Source organism: Oncorhynchus tshawytscha, linkage group LG22, assembly GCF_018296145.1.
Source record: "Oncorhynchus tshawytscha isolate Ot180627B linkage group LG22, Otsh_v2.0, whole genome shotgun sequence".
NCBI classification, from domain to species: Eukaryota; Metazoa; Chordata; class Actinopteri; order Salmoniformes; family Salmonidae; genus Oncorhynchus; species Oncorhynchus tshawytscha.
In genome coordinates, this window is record NC_056450.1 from 24,030,603 (window position 1) to 24,045,715 (window position 15,113).

Here is a 15,113-nt window from a genome sequence, read left to right on the forward strand (position 1 = left end):
TTAATACATTTTAGAATGAGGCTGTAACGTAACAAAATGTGCAAAATGTGAAGGGGTCTGAATACTTTCAGAATGCACTGTATATAATACATTGGAAGAGGCACTGTATATAATGTGTACATTATACTTTGCTCATTTCCCTTCCCAGTTAAATAATTGTTTAATGATACGATTTTGTCTAAGAGGCAAGGCTACTTACTCTAACTTGGACAAGGCTACTTACTCTAACTTTTGACTTATTCCTAAGAGTGACTATTGTGTCCAGGGGACAGTTCCCAACAGTTCTATAGTAACCCAGGCATCTGTAAGGCCCATTGGCCTCCTGCTTCCTTCCACATACACTAATAGTTCTCTCAGTCTACTCACAGCACTTTTAACTGCACTGTCAATTGAATATTAGTTGCATGCTCAGCACTCATTGGCGTAATCAATTTAAATCTTCCTCGGAGAGTAATTGAGTGGATTTCTCCTTGGTTAAAGACTTTACCTCCGGGCCTTGATCTGATCCGGAACGGCCACTCGAACACAGTTGATTATGTTATCCCGTAGTTTGGTTTATAACATGATTACTATTTCAGCATGTAGTTAAGTTCACGGTAAGTGAATAACTCTAAATCTTGATAAGGTATCTCTAGACTGAATAATTGATAAATACACTACAGTTTGCTTGCTATATAGCAAAATGCATGTAAATGATAAATGAAAACCTTACTTTAAATGGGAGACCACCTAAAATAGTAGGATTCTATGGGAGATGAAAGCAAGCTATGAAACAAGAACGACTTTTCGGTGGAGATATTGGGGGGATGAACATTTTAAAACGCATTTCCTTCAATTCACAGTTTGACATGGTGTATTATGCTTCTTTTGAGAGGTATTTTTAGGGATATTTGAAGGGGTATTCTGAAAAAACAATAAGTGGAAGGAGAAGTGGAAGGCCTCCCACCCCCATTTTGCCATGGGGCAGAGAGAAAAATGTGCTGTTTTATAGCTCATCTCATGCTTTTCTTCACAGTTTGCCATGAGAATGAGAGAACATTTTGCAGTTTTAATGCTAATTTCCTGCTACTCTACACATTTTGCCATGAGGCTGAGAGAACATTTTGCAGTTTTAATGCTAATTTCCTGCTACTCTACACATTTTGCCATGAGGCTGAGAGAACATTTTGATGTTTTAATGCTAATTTCCTGCTACTCTACACATTTTGCCATGAGGCTGAGAGAACATTTTGATGTTATAATGCTAATTTCCTGCTACTCTACACATTTTGCCATGAGGCTGAGAGAACATTTTGATGTTTTAATGCTAATTTCCTGCTACTCTACACATTTTGCCATGAGGCTGAGAGAACATTTTGCAGTTTTAATGCTAATTTCCTGCTACTCTACACATTTTGCCATGAGGCTGAGAGAACATTTTGCAGTTTTAATGCTAATTTCCTGCTACTCTACACATTTTGCCATGAGGCTGAGAGAACATTTTGCAGTTTTAATGCTAATTTCCTGCTACTCTACACATTTTGCCATGAGGCTGAGAGAACATTTTGCTCTACACATGTTTTAAAGTAACTATCCAGTGAAAATCTCACATGCTGTTAACCAAATAATATTGCTGACTCATCATATATTTCTATTTGTGGCCAAAGCATAAATTCAAGAAAAAACACTTCAAAAACCTGACCTCAAACTTGTATCTCAAACAGACCATTTAAAAAATGCTTGCTATGTCCATATAAAGGACGATGTCATCCTCCTGAGGAGGATGAACTGACCAATCAGCAGTATACTTGTCTGAATATTTTTTATTACCGATATAAGCCCACACCATTCCAACACAGAAGAGCTAATTATAGGTCATATTTCAAAGAAATCTGCAAATCAAATCAAACTTTATTTGTCATAAAACATGTGTAGACCTTACCGTGTAATGCTTACTTACAAGCCCTTAACCAACAATGCATTTCAATAAAGAGTAAAGAAAATATTTAACAACTAAACTAAAGTAAAAAATAATAAAGTAACACAATAAAATAACAATAATGAATATACAGTGCGTACTGGTACCAAGTCAATGTGCGGGGTACAGGTTAGTCAAGGTAATTTGTACATGTAGGTAGGGATAAACAGTCAGCCTAACAGTCAGATGCCGAGCAGTTGCCATACCAGGTGGTGATGCAACCGTTCAGGATGCTCTCGATGGTGCAGCTGTAGAACTTTTTGGGGTACCGAAAATATTTGCATGGGTCCCCAGATCCTGCAAAAGTTGGTGATGTGGACACGAAGGAACTTTAACCTCTCAACCCGCTCCACTCGATGTTAATGGGAGCCTATTCGGCCTGCCTTTTCCTGTAGTCCACAATCAGCTCTTTTGTCTTGCTCACATTGAGGGAGAGGTTGTTGTCCTGGCACCACACTGCAAGTCTCTGACCTCCTCCCTATAAGCTGTCTCTTCATTATCAGTAATCAGGCCTACCACTGTTATGTTGAGAATCAGTGTGGCAGAAGTGTTGTTGCCTACCCTTGCGACCTGGGGGCAGCTCGTCAGGAAGTCCAGGATCCAGTTGCAGAGGGAGGTGTTTAGTCCCAGGGTCCTTAGCTTAGTGATGAGCTTTGTGGGCATTATGGTGTTGAACACTGAGCTGTAGTCAATAAACAGCATTCTCACATAGGTGTTCATTTTGTCCAGGTGGGAAAGGGCAGTGTGGAGTGCAATTGAGATTGCGTCATCTGTGGATCTGTTGGGGCAGTATACGAATTGGAGTGGGTCAGTGTATCTGGGCTGATAATGTTGATGTGAGCCTGGACTAGCCTTTTCAAAGCACTTCATGGCTACCGACGTGAGTGTTACGGGCGGTAATCATTTAGACAGGTTACCTTCGCTTCCTTGGGCACAGGGACTATGGTGGTCTGCTTGAAACATTTAGGTATTACAGACTCGGGCAGGGAGAGGTTGAAAATGTCAGTGAAGACACTTGCCAGTTGGTCAGCGCATGCTTTGAGTACAAGTCCTGGTAATTCGTTTGGCCCCACGGCTTTGTGAATGTTGATCTGTTTCAAGGTCTTGCTCACATCGGCTACGGAGAGCGTGATCACACAGCCATTCGGAACAGCTGGTGCTCTCATGCATGCTTCAGTGTTGCTTGCCTCGATGCGAGCATAAAAGGCATTTAGCTTGTCTGGTAGGCTAGCGTCACTGGGCAGCTCGCGGCTTGGTCTCCCTTTGTAGTCCGTAATAGTTCAAGTTCTGCCACATCTGACGAGTGTCAGAGCCGGTGTAGTAGTATTCAATCTTAATCCTTTATTTGCGCTTTGCCTGTTTGATGGTTCGTCTGAGGGCATGGCAGGATTTCTTATGTGTACGGATTAGTGTTCCACTCCTTGAAAGTGGCAGCTCTAGCCTTTAGCTCGATGAGGATGTTGCCTGTAATCCATGGCTTCTGGGTTGGATATGTACATACGGTCACTGTGGGGATGACTTCGTCGATGCACTTTTTGATGAAGCCGATGACTGAGGTGGTATAATCCTCAATGCCACAGACTGAACATATTCCAGTCTGTGCTAGCAAAACAGTCCTGCAGCATAGCATCCGCGTCATCTGACCACTTCCGTATTGAGCGAGTCAGTGGTACTTCCTGCTTCAGTTTTTGCTTGTTTTCAGGAATCAGGAGGATAGAATTATGTATGCGTCTGTGTGTGGAGTAAAGGTGGTCCCCTCTGGTTGCACATGTCACGTGCTGGTAGAAATGAGGTAAAACGGATTTAGGTTTGCCTGCATCAAAGTCCCCGACAACTAAGAGCGCCGAAACACTGGACAGTTACTTTGAAGCTGCAATATGGACCCAACCATATTCACATAGAAATATGAGTTATATGTCTGACAGATTACCAGGACGCATACTCAGAGCATGCGCTGTCTAGCTGGTAAGTGTCTTCACTGACATTTTCAACGCCAAAGGTAACCTGTCTAAATGACTGTCACTCCGTTGCATGCACATCTGTAGCCATGAAAAGCTATGAAAGGCTGGTTATAGCTCATCGTCCAAGACACCTTGGACAACCTCCAATTCACATCCCGCCCGAACAGATCCACACAATCTCTATTGCACTCCACACTGCCCTTTCCCACCTGGACAAAAGGAACACCTACAGTACAAATGTTGTATCTTAATTTGATCACTATTTTCTTGCTGATAATTTTTTTCTGCACTGCACAGCAGCAAATGAAACTTGTTGTGTATTTGAGTTTTAAAAAGGATTCTAAAGTTTGTAATTTCTACTTTGAAAAATCAGACTTCTTTTGCCCTAATGAAAATGTATCAACCTCTACAAAAATGTCTGTTAATTATAATCCACATAATAATTGTCTTGCTATAGCTTGATAAATATCCCTGCGATAACTGCAATTATTCCTTATTGCTCCGATCATTGACTAACAGTGAAATGTTTCCCCTCAGAGCTTCACATGTGCTTACAGTATCAACACCATGCTTGATTTACTTTGAAGGGACTCTAGACCTGCTCTATTATTGAGTCAGGGACAGACTAGGACCAGAAATCGGCCCGGGCAGGCCCACTGGGCCCAAGATGGACCCGTCTATCTGGCATTTGCCAGAATTGGCAGTCTGCCCCATCAGTGAGATCTCTTCATATTCAATAACATATTCCATGATCTCAGTGTTGATCTAAGATTGGATTAGTTTAGAACTCCAATATTTGAAGGTGCACATTAATTGAATTGAATGACCTGATTACTAAATGTCCCTAGTAAAAATAAAAAAAAAACAGGATGTGTAGCCTAGTTTCTCCACTCAGACAATTTGTTGTGTTCACCATGTGCTGCTGCCGCAGTCACTGGCTCTTAATGGCCTTACGGCCATGAATTTTAGATACACTTCCCCTTACCAGCAGAAACTTATGATGAGATGCAATAAAATACATGGGCCAGTCAAGAGCTTAAATAAAACACATCAATGTCCCATATTTTATTTGTATTGTATAGCTTGGTCTCTGTAACAGTAATTGACAATACCAACAAATGGCCACAAAGTGAAATAGTCTAGCCACATCTATGACTAAGTGTATGATTTTGCGCTGCCTAATGAATACTCAGAGAGAGAGAGAGAGAGATGGAGAAAGAGGGGGTCAAAATAAGACTGAGGAAGAGAGTCACACATCTGCATCTAAAACCAACGAAACACCATTTAGTTCTTGCTCCTCTTTGTCTTGGAACTTCCTTTCATTTTGACTGAAGCTCCTCTAAATCAGGACCGCTGAGTAGGATCATTCTTCCAATGTATCAATGTGCCTGGTCTTTCCAGTCCTGTCTGTCTGTGTGCTGAGGTCTGGGATTCTACTGTTCAAGTCAGTGTCTCTGCAGTAGGGAAATGTGTCAGAGGATGGGAGTTACCTACAGCCACAGGCAGCCTAGAGAGTAGTCTGATCAGAGAGCTGGGTGTCTCTCACATGCTAAGGAGACATGGCGGGGGATATTGTGGTGGGGATACTCTATAATTTAGTACTACCTCTTCTTCTGCTTGCAGGTAAGTTGGGTTTGGAAGAATGTAAGTTAAGAATTCAAGTGTTTGGTAATAATACAGCAGGATGGTGGACTTGTTAGTTATTTATGTCATAGCAGTGGTTTTTCCAGTTCAATTGAGACATTTTTCTTTTATAAAGTGCTTAAAGAATACTGTTAGAAACATCATTTTGGACATGTTGTCTGGGGGAATGCAAAGATGAAGCCATTATTTCTTGTTTCCCCTGATGGTAATTCTTTGAGTGGACACAGAAACATTGTAATAATGTGAGCATGTAGTCATTGAGTAAATTGTGCCGTAAAACTGTAATGGGAAATAAAATGTTTGAGTTGTTGAATAGTATGTTTAATGTATTGTTCTGTTCTCAACAGTACAATATTGAGCATGTGAGTTCAGAGATGTGTGTAATTGTGCACTAAAATCAGATAACTTTGAACTTTTCAGATTGTGGAATTTTCACTTTGCCCTTAAATGACATCATTTCTGAGTATTCCTAAGGAGCATGTTGACAACTGGCCATGCCTCTCATAATGTTATATCAAGGATACAAAATCAACTCTGACCAAAATATTATTGCAGATCATTTTATGATGTATTTAGCTGTTGTATAAGAAAGGAAAAATAAACAAACAGTGGAAACTTTTGCCTTTCACTTTTAAGACACATTTTCCATGTTAATTGTATTTTTTTAAAGTGTATTTTATACCTCACCATCAAGTAAAGCAAATCAAGATTCCAAGTAATTTCAATAAGAAAGAAATATAATACTAATTAAATTATACTTTGTGTTTTGTATTATTAAAAGTTTTAAGTTCAAACTAGGATCCATGATTTTGTTGTCAGTTTCATTGGCATTGTTGGTCGAAGAAGACCAACAATAAAATAAAATGTGGTGTGACCAGTAAGCAGCATTATTTTTTAGCTAGCTACTTGTTAACTGTGTGATGGGGCTTTGTTCAGTCCAACACGTATGCATTTTGTACTAGTAGGTGCAATGGATCAGAGCATTCTATTACCAATGCCTTTTCTCTTTGATGGATGAAACAGTAGGCTATTTATTTCTAGCAGCTGATGATTAATTATGGGTTTCTGTTTCAACTGTGCTTATTTGGATTTTCCGTAAGATGGACTCAACATAATGAACAATCACATAAAATACAGCACCCAAGACAAAAATTACAGTACATACCTAGATATTATATTGTACATACAAATAAACATCCATGTAAAATCTTTGTTATCTCTCCATAGCGTCATCCTTCCGGTACAATGGTCTGTCTGTGGTGTATTTCCTTTTCCTGCTCAGCCTTCCCCTGCTGCCAAACCCCTCTCTCACCTCCATGCAAGGTAAGACCTCAGAGGAACACCACTGGGTCTGAAATGGCACCTCAAGTTCTAGACTATAAGCAATAAGGCACATTTTATTCCAAGTTACACTGTCTTTTGTTCTATGCTACAGGGTCCTCTATATGTTTTAATGTTTGCTAATAAACACCATGTTTGATCAATGTGGCCCTTGGGAGACAAATCATTTTAATGTTCATGTTTATTGGGCTGCCTGTCTATTATTTCCAGAATAGTGTTAAATTACACTCATAGAGTTCTTCGGTTTGTCCACATTGGGGAACCTTTTTGGTGCTAGGTAGAACCCTTTGCAAAGGTTCCTACCTAGAACCCTCTATGTAGGGTTCTCATAGAACCCTCTGAATAAGGTTCTGCCTGGATCCCTCTATGAAAGGTTCTACCAAGAAACATTTTATAATCTAAAGATTCTTACTAGAACCATCTATGAAGGGTTCTACTGATAACCATTTTTATCTTTGGAGGGTTCTTCCTGGAACCGTCTATGAATGGTTCCACCAGCCTCATTAGCCTTTAAAATAACATTCTTTAGAACAATAATTAGATATATCAAAATGCCTTTATTTGAGGGCCTGCTTATACCTTAACACATCAGGCTTGGAAGTCACATTATGCTGGCTTGCAAATAGATGTGTAATTCCTACTGGATTCTAGCCAGAGTTAGGATATCCAACAAATTGACATTTTTATCATCCGCAACCTGCACTCAGAATGACTGCTAGGGTAGGGAAGATTGAATACTGAGACTACCTCAATCATCTAAACTAGAACTACAATCCCAGTAACGGGCATAATAAATTGTGTGTAATAAGTACTAACAGATTGGATTAGTTTAAAAAAGGGTTATTTATCTTTGTGTATCATAAAATGTATCAACCAATCAATATACATGCAAAAACACAGATATTAAAACAAACAATTCTGAAAATAACCCACAATAGAGCATGCTGGGAAATATGGCTCCATGTAGAACCTTTCTTGCCTTCCAAAGAACACTTCGTGCCTTTCAAAAAATCATTCTTGCCTTCCAAACAATCATCGTAGGATTTTAAAGGTTCTAGGTAGGACCCTTTGCCTTAGAAAGAACCCTTTTCTTCCAAAAAGAACCCTTTTCTTCCAGTTCTAGGTAGAACCCTATCCCTCCACAAAGAACCCTTTTGGAACCCTTTTTTTCTAAGAGTGTTGCAGTGTGTGTGTGTGTGTGTTGTGTGTGCAAGTTTGTGTGATTCCTCAACTCATATTGACCAACATAAAAACGTGTGTGCATTCTATTGTATGTTTATCAATAAAGTTGATGAATTAAAATATTGGCCGTGTACTTTGTAAAGGGATGTAGCCAGTATGGCCTGATCTATAATGTATAACCTACTAATTACATACTGTAGTGGGATGAAATGTTGTGGTGTCAGCATTTGCGAGATGGTTGCATGCGGGACTGTTAGCCTTTTTCTCTTTAAAAGCTTTGTTGATCATTTTTCAATCTTTGTCTTGCTAATATGACACCACCCCTGGGTTGAGTGGTCAGGGGTGGGGTGCAGAGATTAAACACATCATACTGAAGCAGAATTGACCGGCCTTCACTTAGTAGAGCAGAAATGAAACAAAGCTTTTAGTAAAAACCCGGGCATCGGAAGCCCATTTGCTGGCTCAGCTAATGCTGCACCATTCCACCAGGCCTTGTTTTCACTCTTCTCTCTTAATTATAGGGGTCAGCCTCTGTTAATATGCCACTGATGTCTTACTGCTCTGTTCTGTTCGGTTATTGCCTACAAAGGAAATTGTTGGCTTTTGTTGGTGTTGAATATTTTAACATTTCAAGAACACCCCCTTAATATAAATAAAAGACACAAATTTCAAAGAGCATTATAAATCTTTGTCTTCATAGATTCTGTATCTATTCGATGTACACACACAATTAAACTGAAAACAAATGTCTTTGTTAAGTACAACTGTACATCTTTTTTTGATTGAATTTGTTCTGCTGTTCAGGGGAATCCAGAACCATGAAGCCTACTTTATTAAACTATCAATCACAGAAACTGCTCTTAAGACACAGAATGACTCCGTGGTTTAAATACTGCTGTTAGGCATCCTTTGGGAAGGCAGAATGTGACCATCCTCGTTTAGTAAGCACAGCTCACTATGTATCTGTAAGTACAGAGACCTATAGTATCTGCATTCCCACAGTAGACTCTACCACTAGCCTCAGCCATTAAGATGGGGGAAAATTGAGTAAAAAAGGCCATTAAAAGTAACAGCCATGTAGTTTAATTTTGTCATTCATTTTTTATTTAACCAGGCAAGTTAGTTAAGAACAAATTCTTACTTTCAATGACAGCCTAGGAACAGTGGGTTAACTGCATTGTTCAGGGGCAGAATGACAGATTCTAACCTTGTCAACTCAGGGATTTGATTTTGCAACCTTTCGGCTATGAGTCCAATGCTCTAACCACTAGGCTACCTGCCTGTGACCCCCCTATGGATCATAACAGAATACCGACTGGCTGATCTGAATACATTGTATGTGTCTTGGAGGGGTAGGGAATAGGAAGAAAGACATTATTTCTCACAAAAATTGAAAGTAAAGTTTCCATTCTATTCTATTCTCCCCCCAATAATCTGTGTCTCTGGTCTTCTATTTCTGAAGGAAAAACAGGGACGTTCCTGCAGCTCATCTGTTCTACCAGCGTGACGTTTCTGGCTCTACAGTGTTTCATGCAGATCACTTTTGCCTACGTGCCTCAGTATGGTAAGATAACACCAGCCTCTATCGGCTCACTGAGTTACTAACAAAAAATACTCTGAGATGCTGCTGGACAGCAACCAAAAGAGAGACAGATGTTTTTTTTTGCGTTTTCATACACGGAGAGTATAATGAACTTACTCATTCAAGAAAACATTTATGAGGGTGGATGTTGCCTTGGAATTTTGCTGATAAGACGAGACTTGATTTCTATTTGTTGTTCAACAGAGAACGAATATTGGGAGAATATTCTTTACCATCTGGGCATTGTACGGTAGGTCAACATTTTCTTTACTTTTCAAAAACGGACTTTGGTGTTTTTTCTAATGTGGGTGTTGTTAATCACTTGTTGTGTGTTGTGTCCCCAGGTTCAGTTTGGTGGATGCAGGGAACATTGTGCGTCTCTTAGCCCCTGATCTGGGGCTCTTCCTGTCAGCGCTCTTCATACTGCGCCTGATCAGGAAGCTGCTGCGCCCCACGCCCCAACTTAACCAGAACTGTATCGCACCCTCTGACCCTGAGGTATGCACATGGCCAATTTCACCTGCCTCTTTTGTTCAATTCACAGTACACAGAAGTTGAACCATTATTGTTTTAAATGAGAGTGTTAGAAATGTACATCATACATTCCAATATGTTGTAAAGAATTTGAAGGTGAGGCGCATCACTTTCTAATGCAGTATTTCAACACTTCTTCTCTAGTGGTTTGAACATGGAACTCCTTTAGATTGAATCTGTTACAAAGTAAAATGTTGTTATGTCTGTCAAACTAGTGCTCTTTTGACAAGCAGGATGTGGAGATGTCCGACTCAGAGTCTGAGGTTGGCAGTGAAGTCACAGACGGCTCCTCTTATGACAGCTCAGATGAAAGCATAGCGGTGCCGGCAGCCCTTCCTCAGTTTGTCCAGAAGTTCATGGCATTTTCCCTTGGACTGCGCCTCTTGCTGTCCGCCATCATGAACACAGCAGGGAAAGTAGTGGTCACCATACTACTAGGGCTGGCAGGTACATCTCAAAAGGCTTTCCTTTCCTGGCTGTGGATTGTAATCTAATTCATTGCATTCAAAGAAGTCACTTTGGACTCTTATGTACTATTCTTGCGAGCCAGACTCAAAGTCTTACATTGGCTCAGCCTTCTCCGCTGTATAGCCCAGCCAAATTAAGGCAACTCATTTACTATCTGCTCCCCCACACTACCATAATCTTCTCCTTTCTCCCCTTGACTGGTGCTTATCCCCATGTACCAGGCATCGCTCTGCCCTCCCTGACCTCAGTGGTGTATTTTGGGGCGTTCCTGGGCCTGGTGTGGTGGTGGGTTTTTCTCCACTCCCTCAGCTTGCTGCTCTTCGGTACCCTCTGTGTGATGATGGCTATATTCAGCGCCGGTCACCTGTTGAGCCTCTACCTGTACCAGCTGCCCCTGGCCCAACAGATCATACCCCCACAGGACATCTACGCCAGGTAGGGCCACAGGACCAGGATGTAGCATCACAGGATACTGGCTGGACACTGACTATACAGATACACACAGTCCTTTTTACCATATTGGTTTGCGGGCTGAAACCCAGCCACTGAAAAAGGTATTGTATTTATTCATATTGTCGAAATAGAAAATAATGACACACTCTACTACACTGGACACAGACATACACAAATCCCTGTTCAATTTCATAAACTGATACATGCCATGTATCCACTGTGAATATTGTTTGTTAACCGATCTGGTGCATCTCTCTCTGATTTTGTTCAGGCTGTTTGGTATAACAGCGGTCATCCAAACCAATGAGACTGAGCCATACAGTCTGGGTCTGCAGCCAGACATCAGCTGGCCTGTCCTCACCAACCCCATGGTGCTGCTGCTCCTTTATTACACACTAGTGGCTCTGCTGCACAAGTGGGTCAACATCACTGAGGAGGAGGAGGTACTTCAACTAAGACTGAGGCACCAATGCAACTAAGAGGCCTAAGTTATTAATTGTGTCCGAAATGGCACCCTATTCCCTATGTAGAATATGTGGACAACTACAAATACCTAGGTATCTGGTTAGACTGTAAACTCTCCTTCCAGACTCACATAAAACATCTCCAATCCAAAGTTAAATCTAGAATTGGCTTCCTATTTCGCAACAAAGCATCCTTCAATCATGCTGCCAAACATACCCTTGTAACACTGACCATCCTACCGATCCTCGACTTTGTTGATGTCATTTACAAAATAGCCTCCAATACCCTACTCAATAAATTAGATGCAGTCTATCACAGTGCCATACGTTTTGTCACCAAAGCTCCATATACTACCCACCACTGCGACCTGTACACTCCCGTTGGCTGGCCCTCACTTCATACTCATCGCCAAACCCACTGGCTCCAGGTCATTTACAAGACCCTGCTAGGTAGAGTCCCCCTTATCTCAGCTCGCTGGTCACCATAGCAGCACCCACCTGTAGCACGCGCTCCAGCAGGTATATCTCTCTGGTCACCCCCAAAACCAATTATTCCTTTGGCCGCCTACCCATCCAGTTCTCTGCTGCTGACTGGAACGAACTACAAAAATCTCTGAAACTGGAAACACTTATCTCCCTCACTAGCTTTAAGCACCAACTGTCAGAGCAGCTCACAGATTACTGCACCTGTACATAGCCCATCTATAATTTAGCCCAAACAACTACCTCTCCCCCTACTGTGTTTATTTATTTATTTTGCTCCTTTGCACCCCATTATTTCTATCTCTACTTTGCACATTCTCCCACTGCAAATCTACCATTCCAGTGTTTTACTTGCTATATTGTATTTACTTCGCCACCATGGCCTTTTTTTGCCTTTACCTCCCTTATCTCACCTCATTTGCTCACATTGTACATAGACTTATTTTTCTACTGTATTATTGACTGAATGTTTGTTTTACTCCATGTGTAACTCTGTGTTGTTGTATGTGTCGAACTGCTTTGCTTTATCTTGGCCAGGTTGCATTTGTAAATGAGAACGTGTTCTCAACTTGCCTACCTGGTTAAATAAAGGTGAAATAAATAAAAAATAGTTCACCACTAGGGCTCTATATAGTGTATAGGGTGCCATTTCATATGCAGCCAATGAGTTGTTAAATGAAAGAAAAATGGGGTTTAAGTTGCTGGTTTATGCTTTACTGGACATGTTCATTGTGTGTCAGTCATTTCATGGTGCTGTCTGTGTATTTCTGCCAGGATACTCTGGAGAAGTCTGAGAGTCCAGTAGAATCGCTTGAGGATCCCCCCAGCTTCTCCAAGGTCTTATTCATCTCAGGAGACAGATTGGAGGTGTTAAAATCTTCTACATTTCCCAATCTAGCCTCTTGTAGTGTTACCAACATGATTCTACAGATTTCTTGAACAGTTGTCTTTCTTTGTCTATCACAGCTACTGACCAGTACGGATGATGAAGCGTACATGCCAGACGAGGAGGTACATGAACTACTTTCTGCTCTCCCAATGTTGTTATACCTACTTTAAAGAGACTGTAAATGTCTGGTTAGACACTGTATATTTGATGTGCATCACTTATCTTCAAAGACAAAATTCATAGTAAACAGTTTTTCCTCTGCAGCCAATGGTTTTACTGATGAGCAGATCATGGCATGACCTGAGAGGACACGAGATGGGGTCACTGATGGGAGCACCAGCGGCAGGATATACAAACTGCTACCCTCCACCACAATATGAAGGAATAGACTTGGCACCCTCACAAGGTAGGTGGTCACATTGTTTTGGTCACATTTTATTTGGATAGTCCGGAATGCTTATCTGTTGATAAGCACCTGCTTGCTAATGTTACGGTTAGGGTTACGGTTAGGTTTAGAATAAGGGTAAGGGTTAAGTTTAGGGTTAGATTAAAGGTTAAGGTTAGGGTTTGAGCTAGGGTTAGGATTAGTAAATAGTTTAAATGTTACTGATAGTCTGTAGAGAATCTACAGATGGACTATCCAAATAAAGTGTTAGCGTATTCTTTATATCTTCCTGAATATTTTGATCTTACCCAGTCATGAATAAATGGTAGTAAACTGATATTGAATAAATATCCCTCACTAGTGTAGAAACTGACACGGCACAGTTTTAAAATATGCCAATTATATGGAATAGAAACTCTTCTAAACTCCTTCCTCCAGCTGTTTCTCCTCTCTCAGAGTCAGAGGAGTTGAAAGAGATGAGTGAGGAAGAGAAGGAGAGGAGTGAGGTGTCTATGAGTGATACAGAGACTGTTCCCACCCCTCCTGGCCCCAGTGGACTGGTTGTGTTCGGCTTGTTCATCATGAAGCACAGCTACGTCAGCGCACTCATCATCATGATGGTAAACCACTTTAGTTACTGAACAATTATCTTTCCGAAAACAATTCCTTTAAAAGTCTAACTGAATAGAGATCAATTACCTTCACATCTCTGTAACATAAACATGGTTATATAACTACACTAGGAGAAAAAAAGTGCTATCTACAACCTAAAAGGGTTCTTCAGATGTCCCCATAGCAAAATCCTATGAAGAACCCTTTTTGGTTCCAGGTAGAACTGTTTCGGGTTCCATGTAGAACCCATTCCTCAAAGGGTTCTCACATGGCACCCAAAAGGGTTCTCCTATGGGGACAGCTGAAGAACCCTTTTGGAACCCATTTTTCTAAGAATGTATTTAAGATGGGTAGAGTGTCAGCGGCAGGTAGCCGAGTGGTTAGAGCATTGGGACAGTAACCGAAAGGTTGCTGGATAGAAACCTCGAGCTGACAAGGTAAAAATCTATTGTTCTGCCCCTGAGCAAGGCGTTTAACCCACTGTTCCCCGGGTGCTGAAGATGTGGATGTCGATTAAGGCAGCCCCCCACACCTCTCTAATTCATTCTGTTGGATAACTGACTAGGTATCCCTGTGTCCTGTGTTCCTTCAACCCCTCAGGTGTGGAGCATCACCTATAACAGCTGGCTGACGTTTGCCCTGCTGGTGTGGTCGTGTCTGATCTGGATAATGCGTGACCGTCGGCGCTACGCCATGATGAGTGCTCCCTTCCTGGCAGTGTACGGCACCGTGCTGCTACTGCTTGCCTTCCTGAGCAGTCTGAGGCTGCGGAGGGACGAGCTATACCCTGACCTAGCCCACGCTGTGCTGGTAGATTTTGACATGGCCAGTTACCCAGCACCCTGCGTCCACCTGGGAGCCAAGGTGTTCTACGCCTTTAGCTTCTTGCTTCTGTTCCGTCAACAACTGAAGGAGAAACAGGAAGAGCAGGATCTGAAGGAGTCAGAAGAGTCTCTGGATGAAGTCAAAGTGCTACCACGTCTGGACTCTTCTCCTTTTATGCATACTTTATGGATTCAAACTGATAAAGTCACATTCTCTAATACAGTAACAAATGCATTAGAAATGAAAATGATATTGTACCCAGGTGTCTGTAACATACTTCACTGAACAGTGCTCTAACCCACAGAGGTGTTTGACCCTTTGAACCAGTTCTAT

General features: G+C 41.3%; 1 protein-coding gene across 1 annotated transcript in view; it reads left to right on the forward strand.

Annotated features, from left to right (window-relative positions):
- The first annotated feature begins 5,477 nt into the window (after window positions 1-5,477).
- The window catches only part of LOC112221555 (piezo-type mechanosensitive ion channel component 2-like), a 32,513-nt gene continuing 22,877 nt past the window's right edge, over window positions 5,478-15,113 (forward strand). The window contains exons 1-13 of the mRNA XM_024383678.2: window positions 5,478-5,541; window positions 6,790-6,885; window positions 9,548-9,649; window positions 9,872-9,917; window positions 10,012-10,165; window positions 10,417-10,648; window positions 10,891-11,104; window positions 11,394-11,565; window positions 12,844-12,906; window positions 13,036-13,080; window positions 13,223-13,364; window positions 13,800-13,963; window positions 14,556-14,934. Coding sequence (XP_024239446.1) covers window positions 5,478-5,541; window positions 6,790-6,885; window positions 9,548-9,649; window positions 9,872-9,917; window positions 10,012-10,165; window positions 10,417-10,648; window positions 10,891-11,104; window positions 11,394-11,565; window positions 12,844-12,906; window positions 13,036-13,080; window positions 13,223-13,364; window positions 13,800-13,963; window positions 14,556-14,934 — 1,873 coding nt within the window. The remainder of the gene's footprint in view (window positions 5,542-6,789; window positions 6,886-9,547; window positions 9,650-9,871; window positions 9,918-10,011; window positions 10,166-10,416; window positions 10,649-10,890; window positions 11,105-11,393; window positions 11,566-12,843; window positions 12,907-13,035; window positions 13,081-13,222; window positions 13,365-13,799; window positions 13,964-14,555; window positions 14,935-15,113) is intronic.